General features: G+C 47.5%; 1 protein-coding gene across 18 annotated transcripts in view; it reads right to left on the reverse strand.

Moving 5' to 3' along the window:
• HUWE1 (HECT, UBA and WWE domain containing E3 ubiquitin protein ligase 1) overlaps positions 1-13,007 on the reverse strand; it is a 141,612-nt gene that overhangs the window by 11,183 nt on the left and 117,422 nt on the right. For all 18 annotated transcript variants that reach the window (XM_059911631.1, XM_059911630.1, XM_059911626.1 and 15 more), the window contains 15 exons: positions 11,617-11,845; positions 10,808-10,986; positions 10,439-10,528; positions 10,124-10,278; positions 8,911-8,956; positions 7,106-7,393; positions 5,850-6,105; positions 5,526-5,656; positions 4,783-4,997; positions 4,417-4,705; positions 4,174-4,276; positions 2,820-3,366; positions 1,494-2,097; positions 364-482; positions 95-251 (listed from right to left, as the gene is read on the reverse strand). In XM_059911631.1, the coding sequence (XP_059767614.1) occupies positions 95-251; positions 364-482; positions 1,494-2,097; positions 2,820-3,366; positions 4,174-4,276; positions 4,417-4,705; positions 4,783-4,997; positions 5,526-5,656; positions 5,850-6,105; positions 7,106-7,393; positions 8,911-8,956; positions 10,124-10,278; positions 10,439-10,528; positions 10,808-10,986; positions 11,617-11,845 (3,408 nt within the window). The remainder of the gene's footprint in view (positions 1-94; positions 252-363; positions 483-1,493; positions 2,098-2,819; positions 3,367-4,173; positions 4,277-4,416; positions 4,706-4,782; positions 4,998-5,525; positions 5,657-5,849; positions 6,106-7,105; positions 7,394-8,910; positions 8,957-10,123; positions 10,279-10,438; positions 10,529-10,807; positions 10,987-11,616; positions 11,846-13,007) is intronic.

Here is a 13,007-nt window from a genome sequence, read left to right on the forward strand (position 1 = left end):
GATTCAGCCTGGGGGTTCAGGGAAGGCTTCCATAAAAAGGTGACACCTAAGTGGAAGGTTTCAGAAAAACAGGGTGCTTTACTCCTATTATTACCTATCTGTTTACAAAGGGTATAACCCAGATGGCGGGCTCCATTCAGTAGCAGCTTCAAAACAGTGTCCCGGGTCCCAGGGTCCCCCCGAGAGAGCTGCAGTAACACATTGGCTGCATCCTCTAGGCCTTCTTCAGAACAAGAATGGGATGTCAACACCTGGGAAAAAGGAAGGAGATGGGGTGAGCCCCAACTTGAGAACTAAAACATTATCTACCCCAGTCAACTCTTTCTCCCCCAACCTTGGGAGGTCAGAAGAACTTGGACTCACCTCCACAGAGAGCTGGAGCTGATTTTCAGTGAGGCCAGAGGATACCATCTTAAAGTCCGTGCTGCTGCCGGTATCACCCACCTTCGCTGGAGATTTGCTGGCCTTAGTAGTAGTAGAAGCTTTGAGGAAACAGACAGAACACTGTAAGCCTCTGAAACTCGCATGCCAGAGACTTAAGTGGCAGAGCCAATCGCTGCACTGCCCAGAGCTTCAAAATGGAAAAGTAGTGAAAATGAAGATCCACCCCACATAGCCGAATCCAAATGACTTGGGATACCAAGGACTCTTATGACTGTACCTTCTAAAGTGACAAAGAATCCCAGATATTTCTTGCAACTGTTCCCCTACCGTCAGAGGGCTCTCTGAAAGCCCCCCTTCCTTCAAAATCTGTTTCTTCAAATGATTCTTGTTAGTGTGCCGCAGGGCACATTCCCTTCACTTCCTGGGATGGCCTGGCTACTTGATTCTACCCTGATTCCCACTGTTATCCTGCCTGCCCTTGAACTGCTTCCTCTGAGAACTGGCTCCCTCAACCAGGCTAGAAAGACTGGGGATTCTTTAAAGACAGGGACTTTCTCCCCCTCCTTTTTTAAAAAAAATTTATTTATTTATTTATTTATGGCTGTGTTGGGTCTTCGTTTCTGTGTGAGGGCTTTCTCTAGTTGTGGCAAGCGGGGGCCACTCTTCTTCGCGGTGCGCGGGCCTCTCACTATCGTGGCCTCTCTCGCTGCGGAGCACAGGCTCCAGACGCGCAGGCTCAGTAATTGTGGCTCATGGGCCCAGTTGTTCCACGGCATGTGGGATCTTCCCAGACCAGGGCTCGAACCCGTGTCCCCTGAATTGGCAGGCAGATTCTCAACCACTGTGCCACCAGGGAAGCCCCTCTCCTCCTTTTTGAGCTTAGCCTAGGGGAAGCCACATTCAGTGGTCTCCACAGGAGTGGTGGAGGGGGGAGGGAGGGGAAGACGGAGAGAACTTGGACAAATGAGGGTGAGAATTAACACATTTGGCTCTCACAAACACAAACCAAGCTGACTGCTGTCATTTAGGGAGGAATACCTGGGTGGGGGAGAGTTGGGGGTGAGGTGGGTGTACACACCCCTCAGCTCCCAGCCTACATCCACACTTACTTGAAACAGTAGTGGTAGAAGTCGTGGGGGTAGTCACTGTGGTTGAAGAGGCTACAGCAATGGTGGATATAGTCGTGGCAGCAACCAGGGCCGGAGCAGAAGTGACAGGGGTGGTTGCAGCAGGGGGAGTGGGTGTGCTGGAGGCAGCAGTGGTAGTGGTGGTAGATGTGGTTGATGTGGCAACACTGGTGGAGGAAGCACTGCTGCCAGAATTAGCCTGTGCTTCCGACACTTTGTTTTCTGGGAGAGCAATTGAGATGAGAGAAAGGAGTCTGAGGAGTTTCTCAGTTAAGAGAGAGCTCCGGCGGATGACTGGGTGTGACAACATGTTCATGAGCTGCCCCAGTGGAGAGGCCTCGAGGCTGTATGGGGAAGTTTCCCCCTCACCACCAGCGCTCACTGGCACTGACTTCACAGAGTTCTTGCCTTTCCGGCTGACATTCATGTTGTCCAGTTTTACCAATAAGTCCCAGAAGTCTGTGCAAATGCCACTGCTCGTGGACTGTGAAGAGCATGGGCTGCAGGCCTGCTTACTGCCCCTCTCCCGATCACTCTCACAGTTTGTTTCTTTGGTCCGCTGCTGTGTGAAGTGGCTGGGAAACACCTGCCAGGAAAAGAAGGACAGGCTTGGCGTACGAGGTCTACACAGAAAATGTCTTGTGACAAGGAAAGACAACTGGCTCCTAGACTCTCCACTCCTTTGGACAGCTTTAGTAACACTGGAGAGATGTAACATAGGAGTTTTATCCAACTGATGTTGTGAAGCAGCCTAGAGAAACTAACAAAAGCTCTGTAGGGAGACAGACGATTAGCAAACTTTTCTGAGCATCTATCTCTATACTTACAAAATGGGGAGGATACCTACACGACTGTGCAAAATTGTTGAGATTAGAGGTAATGCATTTCGCATAGTGCCTGGTATAAGGCAGGCCCTCAACAAATGGCAGCAAAGCTTATGAAAAAGAGGACTGAAAAAAAAAAAAGAGAGAACTGAATTAAGTTCTAGGTCCAGCCAGCTCCATCACTTACTAGCCACATGACAAAGCCACTAAAGATTTCTGTATCCCAGCTTCTTCATCTGTAAAATGGGAACCATGCAAACCACTGAGGGTTGTTTGATGGCTGAATGAGACAATGCATAAAAATTGTGAAGAGTGAACACAAAAGACCCACAAAATTATTTACTGGACAATCTCCCAGAAACAATACAGGCCTCAGCACCAACGATGAGGACCTGGTAGCTCCCTCAGAGTTCAGATTTCACCTACGCTATGGCTGACAACCGTCTTCCATCCCCAGGAGTTGGGTTCCCTCCAAGCTCCTCACCTTGGCTAATTGAATGAGTGTATCCAGAACGTGTCTGCAGACAACAGGAGCAGCCTGGGGGTGGATGTGGACAGTGGAGCCACTACTTGCATGCTTCTCAGTATGTTTGCGCCCCCCTGAACGCTGGATCTGGAATATATTAGTCCTGCAGCCTAGGGCTGCATCCATGGATACTGAGAGCCAGGAAAGCTGGTTGGAGCTCTTAGACTCCATCTTGTGTAGCAGGTCCAGGGGCCGGTTCTCATGGCTGCTTGACCCACAGCTCTTGCTTGACTTTTTGCCCTTTTCCTCACTTGAGGAGAGCCTGGGTGTTTCAATGCAAAGCTCACTCTCACTGCTGCGCTGCAAGATGGAGAGCAGGCTTCGGATGACCCAGTGGCGGGTCTGGGCGTGGTAGCAGAGATTTCTCAGTACTCGATGTAGACGGCTAGTATTGAGCTTCGGCTCATCCACAAAAAGTAGGACCAGGAGACAAGACAGGGCTTCGTGATCCAGGAGGAGCCGTCCTCGGAGGCGTAGGAGAGTGTCCACATTACTGCCAGAAGGCCTGGAACAGAGCATAGTTTCTGGGTAATACTTTGGCTAGAGCTCTGGGATCAGGCATAGGCCTAGGGGAGGGGTATGAGCTGGATACATCCCAGGAGGCTCGAGCAGGGAGGGTGTCCAGTCCAAGGACTCTTAAGTATTCTTAATAGTAACAACAGCTGTCCCCTTGAGTGCCTACTATGTTCCAGATACCCTACGATATCTGTAACAGCTTCCTCATGGGGCTCCTGTAAAGACTAGAGAACCACCCAATTTTGAGATGATGAGCAAGAGGCTCAAATAGGTTAAGTGACTTGCCCTATATCACACAACGACTGAGAAGAGAGCAGAGACTGCAGCCCAGGTCTGTATCAACTGGTAAAATTGGACTGCCCATAAAGTCCTAGGACACAATGCTTATTTTGGCCTTCTATAGACTACCAGGAGGTCATCTGCTGAATAGGGACTGATCACTGCCTTCACGCTCTGGCCTCGTTAATAATGAACTCTTCTGCAGCCTAGGTGCTGTAATCTCAAGGCAAGCGGTTGTCACTGTTTTCCTATTTGTGTGGGAGGCAGGTGGCTTTCCTTGTTGTAACCACAGCTAGAGCCTGCTGCCTGCCTACCTTACTTTGTGATTATGGTCTACAGTAGCTACACTAACCAGAAGTGTGGCTTTCTGAAGGGGGAGTCCAAAGATCTGGCTTCCCCATTCATTCAAGTAAACATCCTAGAGAGGTCATTCAGCCTCTCCACCTATAAATAGAGTTGGACTAGTAGTAGACATGAAAGGTGGTATGGCAAAGAAAAAAAGACAGGCAAAGGGTACCTATTATGGCTGCTGCTACCCCCCATCTGGAAGGTGCCGCCTCTCTGCACGGCAAGCCGAGTGTATTGGACCCCACGGTTGCCACTCAGGCGACTGGTGAAGGCTGGAAGGAAAGAAAAAGGAAACTGAAATTGGGGAGGGGGTGTGTGCTGAGCTGGGCCCAAGTAATACAAAGGAGAACAAAGAGTCTCCTGTGGCCAAAGCCAGACATTCCAGAGCCCTCCCACTTGCCTCCCTCTGTACCCGGGCTTCGAAGAATGGCAGAGAGTGCAGAGGTGCTGCTGTGCCCAAAAAGCCGCTCATGCATGAGCTGCCTCTGTCGGGCTTCCTGCTCTCGCCTCAGGGCTTGAGCCTCAGCTGCAATGTCAGGTGGCATCACGGCCAACACGCTGTCCTCCATGTCCTCTAGGACACTACGGCGCAGGTCTGAGGGCAGAGTCTGGATGAAGGTCACAGGGTCCATGGGGGTGTCTGAGCTGGCATTCTGTGCCAGTTCCCGTCGCTGTTGCTCAGCTCTCTGCTGTGCCAGTACCTACAGAGCAGGAGGAGTCAATGGGGGCATACCCACAGCCAGGTAGCCTGGCACCACCAGCCCCCCCGCTCACATACTTCCTCCTGGATGGCTGGAGGCAGGGCGGCCAGGAACTCAGGGCTCACTTCGGTCACACCAGGATTCCCCACCACTGCAGGAGCTGAGCTATTTGTCGAGGGGGCAGTCCGCGTTGGTGGACGAATGCCCAGCTGGTTCTGTAGAACTTCTCGGCGAATGTCATCAGGAAGCGCGGCCAGAAAAGAGGGGTCCACGCCTTCAGGGAGACTAATACCTGAGGGGAGATGCAAGATGTGAAGGGACTCTTACTTCTACTGAAGCCTGAAGATGTACTTGGATCAAAGAAACCCATGGCCTTGGATGAGGGAGACCAGCTTTCTCTGTCCTCATTTCATGCCAAGGACACAGGGGACACAGAGAAGGCCCACCCACCCTTCCCTAGGCTCCGAACAGCTCTTGTTATATGCCAAGTTCTGTGTGTGCACTGTCACTTAACCTTCAAGACCCCACCATGTAGCTATCATCACCCTCTCAGTATCAATGAGGATCAGAGAAGTTAAGTAATGGCTCCAGTTCCTAAAAGTAGGTGGCAGAGAGGGGATTTGAGCTAAGATCAGTTTGACTCCAAAGGCCTGGGCTCATTCCATTGTGTAGCATCAGCATCCCCTTACTGCAGGCCCTCCCCCCATATATATGCCACCCGCCATCTGGATGGAACGGTTCAACTGGTGGGCATTTCCATGCCAAGGGTTACTAGAAGCCTAAACAGCCCCAGGATGGCCTGAGCACACATGGAGCTCACCTGCTAGAGGATCTTCTTCTTCACTGCTTGTTGAAGGCAGTGGTTCTTCTAGGATTCCCCGGGAATCTGCTCCAGAAATGGCCACGGCAGAATCTCTGGTGGAAGAACTCTCAGAGGATGCAGGGGTAGAGCTAAAGGAAATCATTTTCAAGTTCTCTGTATTATATTTTCCACTTATAAAATATTCCTATAGTACCCCTTTTCTCACAGAAGCCAAGTTGATTTCCCCAGTATACAAAGCATGTGCACTGGTTACTAAGTATGAATGTGGCTTGAAATACCCACCAACACACCCTGCCCTCCTCTCACTCACACAGTGCTTACCTGTCCTCTGGGGGCTGGGTAGGTTCCCCTGACCCTTCACTCCTGCCCTGCACTTCTGTCACAACTGGTGGGGCATCCCCAGGAGTGGAGCTGCCTGCTGTGGGCTGCTCAGAACTGCCAGGTGCTGAGGTGTCACCCACAGCTTCCTCCAGGGTGCAGGAAGCCAGGCTGCTGGTGTCCATGGGAGAGCCTTCCAGTTGACTGCTGACAGCTGTCAGAGCATCAGAATCTTCAGCTCTCTCTGGGGAAAGAGAGGCTAGGAGGAAGTCACATGGAGAGGTTAGATCTCTGCTTCGAAGAGGGGGAGGCTGAATTAAGAAGCAGCCAGATCAGACTTCTCACTTCTTCACCTTCACTTCACGCTGGCCTGATGCTCCCCCCTCAATCTCATTTGCTTTAAAAAACTCAACTCAAGCCCTTTCTATTATCTGTTAAACATTTATGGTGTTCCAAGCATGCCTGTGAAACATCTTCTCTAGGCACCCCAGGTAAGGGATCCTATCACTTTCAGATTTCCTGCAGGTATCATTTACACAAGCTCTTTGGTTCTGCTTGTCTAAACAAACAAGGTTCCTTTAAGGCAAAACCCCCTACACCCTAAGGTTTTTCCAGAGCTTGTCACAGGCAGTATGGTAAAGAGCAGGAATGGCAAACAGGCTTGTTTACCCTGTTGGAACACTGCTGAGAAGAATTTTGAGGCCCCATTTCAAACCAGTGGGAAACAGTGCCATGAGATAAATGGTGTTGGCTGGGATGGGAGAGCTGCTAAGTGTGCAGTCACGTGCTTGCCCATTCCTGGAAATGTTGAAGAAAAGCAAGCTCCAGAGTTACACAGATCTGGATTTTAATCACAGCTCAACCACTTACTGAGTGACCTTCGGCTAATTATTTCACCTTTGAGTTCCAGTTTATTCATGGAGACAACACCCTCTACTTTGGATGATTATTTTTTAAAGAAGTTAAATAATAAAATAATAAGCATGGCATGATAGCCAGGAACAGAGTGATCACCTCAAACTGTTGGCACCATCACTAGTATCATTAAGACACTCAGATGTATACATAATCACTTGAGGACACAGAGAAGAAACCTCAACTTTAGCTAAAAAGGTAATGTGCAATATGAGACCCTACTGTGAGGGCTTGAGTTTCTACTTTAGAAATTCTCTAAAGTAAGAGAGTAAAGAGGAACTACAAAGATGTCCATTCTTCCCCCCTGTTCTACCCCTACCCCCAAACCTTGAAATTCTACTCACTTATAGTGGGAGCTGGGGATAGCTCCATCTGAGTTGTTTCTGCTTCTCCACTTGGCCTTGTGGGACCCAATTCCTCTGGCTCTACAGGCATCAATAGCTGGGTAGAGCTTCCCGCTTCTCCAGTCGGGGACTGCAGCTCTTGAGAAATCTCTCCCAAGGCTGGTGGGGGTGGGAGTGTTGGTTGCTGTTGTGAGGGCTGCAGAGTGACAAGGGTCTCCTTGGGCTCAGATGTAGCTGCATCAGTTGAAGATGGGGTTGTTGGGTAGCTCTCAGGCATGGGAGTCCCATCTTTCTCGGAAAGAACGACAATGGGGTTGTTAAAAGGCAATCAGCCAAGGACCGGGGGAGCCACTCAATCAGCACATGTGGCACAACAAGTATCCCACTCAGTCAGTGATGCAGGATTCCCCTCAGTCACCAACTGCTCCTAGGAACAGCTCGTGGCTGGTCTGGTATACTCAGGATGAGGGCTAAGGCACAGTGCTATCTTAGTCCCAAGAACCAAAAGATCTGACTCTTTGTAGACCCTAAGAATTAAATCCATTCTGTGCCCTGGGTGGAAGGGGGAGAGTTCAAGTCACTTTATAATACTTGCCTCACCCTAAATACCACCTGTCCCCTTCCACCTCCCTTTTCTTGCAGTCCTGATTATCCAAGGAACATCTACAACTCTGTCTGATGGAGGCAACGGTGTTAAGACTAAATGTGAATATGCAACACACCAGGGAAAGTAGTAAGTTGTATAGTTATCTTCTAATTGGGGTTTAAAATCCCTACCCCACAACAATACAACTTACTACCTCACCCCAGCATGAGCAGAATCCTCTAGCAAGGGCAGCAGGCAAAAGGCCATTTTACCTGATGACAGACCCTTTCAAAGACCTTCTACCAGATTCAGGGCACCAGGACACCTACCCTCTTTCACTGCTTTAAAAAATACTGTGTAGGCTTTGGTACAATCATTTCCCAACTCAAGTGCCAAAGGAGACAGAAGGTATAGGGAAGCAGAAGAAAGTTCTGAGGAAATAGGGGTGGGGGAGACATATAATACCATATGGACCAGTTATTAGAATCACAAAGTGGCTACTGACGTTAGGAAAATTAGGAGGAATAGAAAGCATATAGTAGTAATACCATTTAGCCCACCGAGCTACCTTCGCCAAAAGCAGATTGCTCAAGGCAACATTCTTAGACTTTTAGATTCCACAGACCCACGAAATTTATAGAAAAAGGAAAAAATAAAAAGAGACAAGAGACTAACACAGGGTCACCAACTTTTAATTTTAGCCAAGTAAGAAAAAAAATCCCATTAATATCATTTAATAAAAATATTTTGATACCAAAGAAGTAGGAAGTACATAATCTCTGTAATTTATAATAGTCCTTTAAATTGAACAAACTCAGCTTTTTGAGAAACCCATTAAACCTCCCTTATTCTGTTCATTTCCACTGAGGACTAGCATTTAGGAACCACTGTCATCAGGTGTTCTCATTAAGCACCACACCATGGGGGTCAGTAAAGGGGACAGGACACATGGCCTCACTACACATGCCAGAACGCAGTACAGCATAATCAGAATGAGAACCTAAAAACACAGCACGTCGGAGGGGAAGCGCACCACCGTGGGAAAGACAGTAGACTGTATAGTTATCTCCAAGATGGGGTATGACCCTAAAACTATACAATCTACTACCTCATCCCACAGAGCACCAGCGTTCATCTTCAGCCCACTTGGGCCAGCTATTTGGGTCAGGATAAAAAAACCAACCAATTATCAAGAAGGGGAAAAGGGAGGGAGAGTTACCTGAGAGGTTCTGTTCAGTGGAGTCATTTGTCTTAGATGTAGTACACTGCAAAGAAAAGGGACAGACCAATGTGGGACTTTGCAAGCACATGAGATAGAGGTCAACTTTAATAGTTGCCATCTCCCACATATGACACGTATGACCTGGATGGAAGATGAGCACTTTAGCATGCAAACATACCTCCAATTTCTCTAATACATACTCATGCTCAAGGATTGCTTGGGGACAAGGGGGAAACTGTCAGGGGGCTGACTAAACAATGAGAGGAAAGGATAATAAAAACCACATTGGAGATGGGCTTGGACATAGGACATGACCTGAACACAATCGCTGAGACAAGCAAGAATTTCTTAAAAGTTTCACCTATATATATTTCCCTTCCTTGGGCTCATTTTGTACACTCCGGCTTACAAAATGCCAGGCTTATTTCCTATCCCTTTACATGTGCTTGAAACAATGTTACTATTTATTAGGCAAAAGTTCTATACAAAGATATTTGTTAGATCAAGCTTGTTATCATAATTGAACATTTCAATATCCTTTTAAATCTGATGCCCTGTTGAGTGAGGTATAATAAAGTCTTTCACTCAAGTCTTTTAGTTTCCTTGTATTTTTATCAGCATTTACTTTATTTATTTCAAAGCTATACTATTCAAGGTTCCAGAAGTTTCAGAAAAACCAAAATCATGTTAGAGATTTCACAAATTGAGCCCTAGAAAATGACATGTGGTCATGGGGTTCAGGGTAGGAACATTTTCTCTAATCTGAAGCCTAAGCCCAACTTATTCAAATGTTGGAATGGAATCATATTGGTAAGTTTTCCCTGACACTTAAGAAGGCAATCCACTGAAACGGAATTGAACCATTAAGAGCATGGGCTTAGTCAAGGTCATTGTTCTTGTCTAGCTGTATTCACTGAAAGTAGAGACTGTACAGTGAGTCAGGAGCTGTTGAGTCAGGAGCTGCTCTGGTTCTGACTCCAGTTTTCCCCAGCAAAACACCGGAGAAACAATTTTCCCCCTGGGTTTGAATTCTTTCCCCCTAAAAACCATTCAAGTGTACAGTGAATTTGAAGTGGATCATTTCTCAGTTTCAATGTGAACGTCCTAGAATCTTCAATGACTCTTGGGGTCAACCACATGTATGCTAAAACCGTGTGAAAGTTAAGGCAGACATAGCCAAAGATGAGTCCTCCCAGCTCTTGGGAATCACCTGTGCACTCTGATCCCTGTTCTCCTTATCTTCTTTGCCTTTGTCGGTTATCTTTGTTTCTTCCTCAGCTAGTTGTTTCCTGCGTTTCTCCCGCCTTTCTTCCAGCTCCTCATCCCTCAGGAATTCCAGGTGATTGACAATGGGCACTTTAACAACTGGACCAAAGAAGCAAAGATCGGAGGCTGCTCAGGGGAGGTGGGGGAGAAAGCCAAGAGGCAGAGCTTGGGGCCACAGAGAACCAGGGAAACAACTTTCCATGCACTGTCCCAGCCCTGGAAGACTCACTACTGCCCTGATAACCAAACTGCCACACACCTGAAACACAGTCATGCATGCTCTCAGCATCAAGAACCTTGCATTCCTCTGTCCAACGGGTCAGGGCTGTGGGGATGCTGGACAGGGTCCCTGTACGGAAACAAAGCAGAGTGAGACTCTTGGCATTGTCATGCATCAATTGATCCAAAAATTGCAGTATTTCCCTAACAGGACCCAATGTCTATCACAAGGTTTGGAACATCATAGGTATCCAGATGTAAAACGGTTTTTATTGCCCTTGGCTAAATCACTGAGTGGTTCTGGCTCCTATAAAATGGGATTTCTCCAGGCAGGGCAGATACTGTTCTGCTTTCCCTCAGCAGGGAAAAAGAACCAGACAAACGTTACCCTTTCACCACATAAACTTGCCTGCTTGGCTGGTAGCTGTACTCTGATCATGGAAAAAGTCATCTAGTAGTTCATCATCAGACCGGGCGATGATGTGGACGTCATCGTTGCCCACTAGGAGGCGGGCCCGGCCTCGGCTTTGTAGGGGAAGGCTGCTGCTCAGCTGAAGGATGTCAGCAGCAGCAGAGGGACCAAGCAACCTGTAGGGTGATGGTGGGGTACCATGGTCACTGTACATCCACAGGGGCACTGCAAACTGTTATTGTGAGATCCTTTCTGTATCCTCTACGAAATGCATGACATTATTATGGACCTGATCATAGTGCACATAAGTCTTAGTTACTTTTCTAACTACTCCATCAGTTTACAAACTTGTTTTGGGCTAAGGCTGCGTATTACTCCATAGTTCCTGGAACAGAGTGAGCGTCACTGATAATATCAGGCACTGTGTTAGGGTATAATCTCTCTCTTGTACACCCACTACCGTCTGTACATTGACCATTATGATACCTATATTCCTTCCTTTCACTTCTAAAATTGTTTCTCCCTAGTGGGAGAAACTCTAAGCCAAAGGGCAGGGATCCTGTCCTGACCATATCTTAAGTGCTAAGTGTTTGGCATATGAGATGCTTAGTGACTGCTGAATGTATGTACAGGACACTTAAGCAGAAGAACATGTTATACAATTTGGTATTCTCCCGAAGGCTGCACATATAATCCACAAAGAAACAGGACAAATACATTATCTGTGTGTGTGACAAGAGCATTATCCCCCCAGGTCAAGACAATGCTGAAGCTAATTGAGCCCAACAATCTTCCTTGTAACTCACCTCTGGAGTATAAGAGGAGGATTGGGCTGACGATTCCCAGGGTAGTGAACGTGAATGGTGTGGCCTGTGTTGGCCGTCAGCTGCCTCAGGGTCCTCTGACTGCGCCCAATGCCCTGGGTGAGACGCGTTGTAGAAGAGCCACTGCCCAGCGTCAGGGAACTGTGGTCTGCATGGCGTACCATCAGTGGGTGGGTGGTAGGGATATTTCCTGGGGATGGGGGGATGTCTGCTGCAAGGACAATATGCAAAGGGGTCAGTGCCAAAAAGAAATTTCTTCTATGGTTGTTCAAGCAGAACCATGTCTCCTGGGCCTTACTTCCTCACACGGAAACCTGAGCTTTGTCCTTTCTCCCTCATTCCCATGCCTCATCTACGATCACTGATACTACCATGGCTTATGCCACCATCTCTCACCTAGATACTGCAACAGCCTCCTAAATAGTACCTTCTCCCAATCCACTTTCTATACTAAGCCACAGTGATGCTTGTAGGCCCCTCAGAAACATGCTGTTCTCTCCACCTTGACGACTCCTCTCCCCCTTCTTCACCTGTACTTTTTGTTCTTGGCCTAGATATCACTTTTTCTGATTCTACAAATGGGCCTAAAAACCCTTTACTCTGTGCTTTCCTACCATACTACAATGTAATGCCTGCTTACTCATAATTCCTAATAGACCATAAGCTCCTATGAGGGAAAAGGACTGTTTTCTTTTTTATTGCTGTATCCCTAGCACCTAGGACACAGTAGGCACTCCTCAAATATTTGTTCAATTTGCTGAATGGACAGAGGCTCAACTTAATAAGGAAGATTGATGGAAATCATAAAAATGCAAAGAAAATCGCAGAATAGAAAGTATCTTGAAAGTTATGTAATCCACCCCATTTTTTTTTCTTTTCACATTTTTCATTTACAGGTGACAAACTGAGGCTCAAAGGTGACAAACTGAGGCTCAAAGAGGTAAGAGACTACTTGGCCAAGACAACAGACCAGAACAGTTCAGTGTTTTCTGCTATATCATGCTTGTGATTTGGGAGTAAAGACCTGCCTTCTCAAGACAGCTTGATTTTAAGAATTGGATGCTAAAAGGGAACTTTGACGTTGATGGGGGAGGAGAGAAGAGATTCACTCTCTCCTCCGAAAAGATGCATTCTTGATGAACAGAGTGAATGTGTTCAAATCTACTCCCCAATGCCAAGCTCAAAGGTGTCTATCCAAACTCTCAAGATCCAGTGTTACAGACATAAGGATTAGTGATTGCCCTATCACTATAGTGTACACATGGGTGCCTGATGCAGTCAGCCTTGGTCTCACTTTTTTTTTAATTCAAGCAAATCATCAAGTTGTCCAGGCTCTAAAATGGCTGGCTGCCCGTTTACTGAGGTGGAGAGAA

Source organism: Balaenoptera ricei, chromosome X, assembly GCF_028023285.1.
Source record: "Balaenoptera ricei isolate mBalRic1 chromosome X, mBalRic1.hap2, whole genome shotgun sequence".
Lineage (NCBI taxonomy): Eukaryota > Metazoa > Chordata > Mammalia > Artiodactyla > Balaenopteridae > Balaenoptera > Balaenoptera ricei.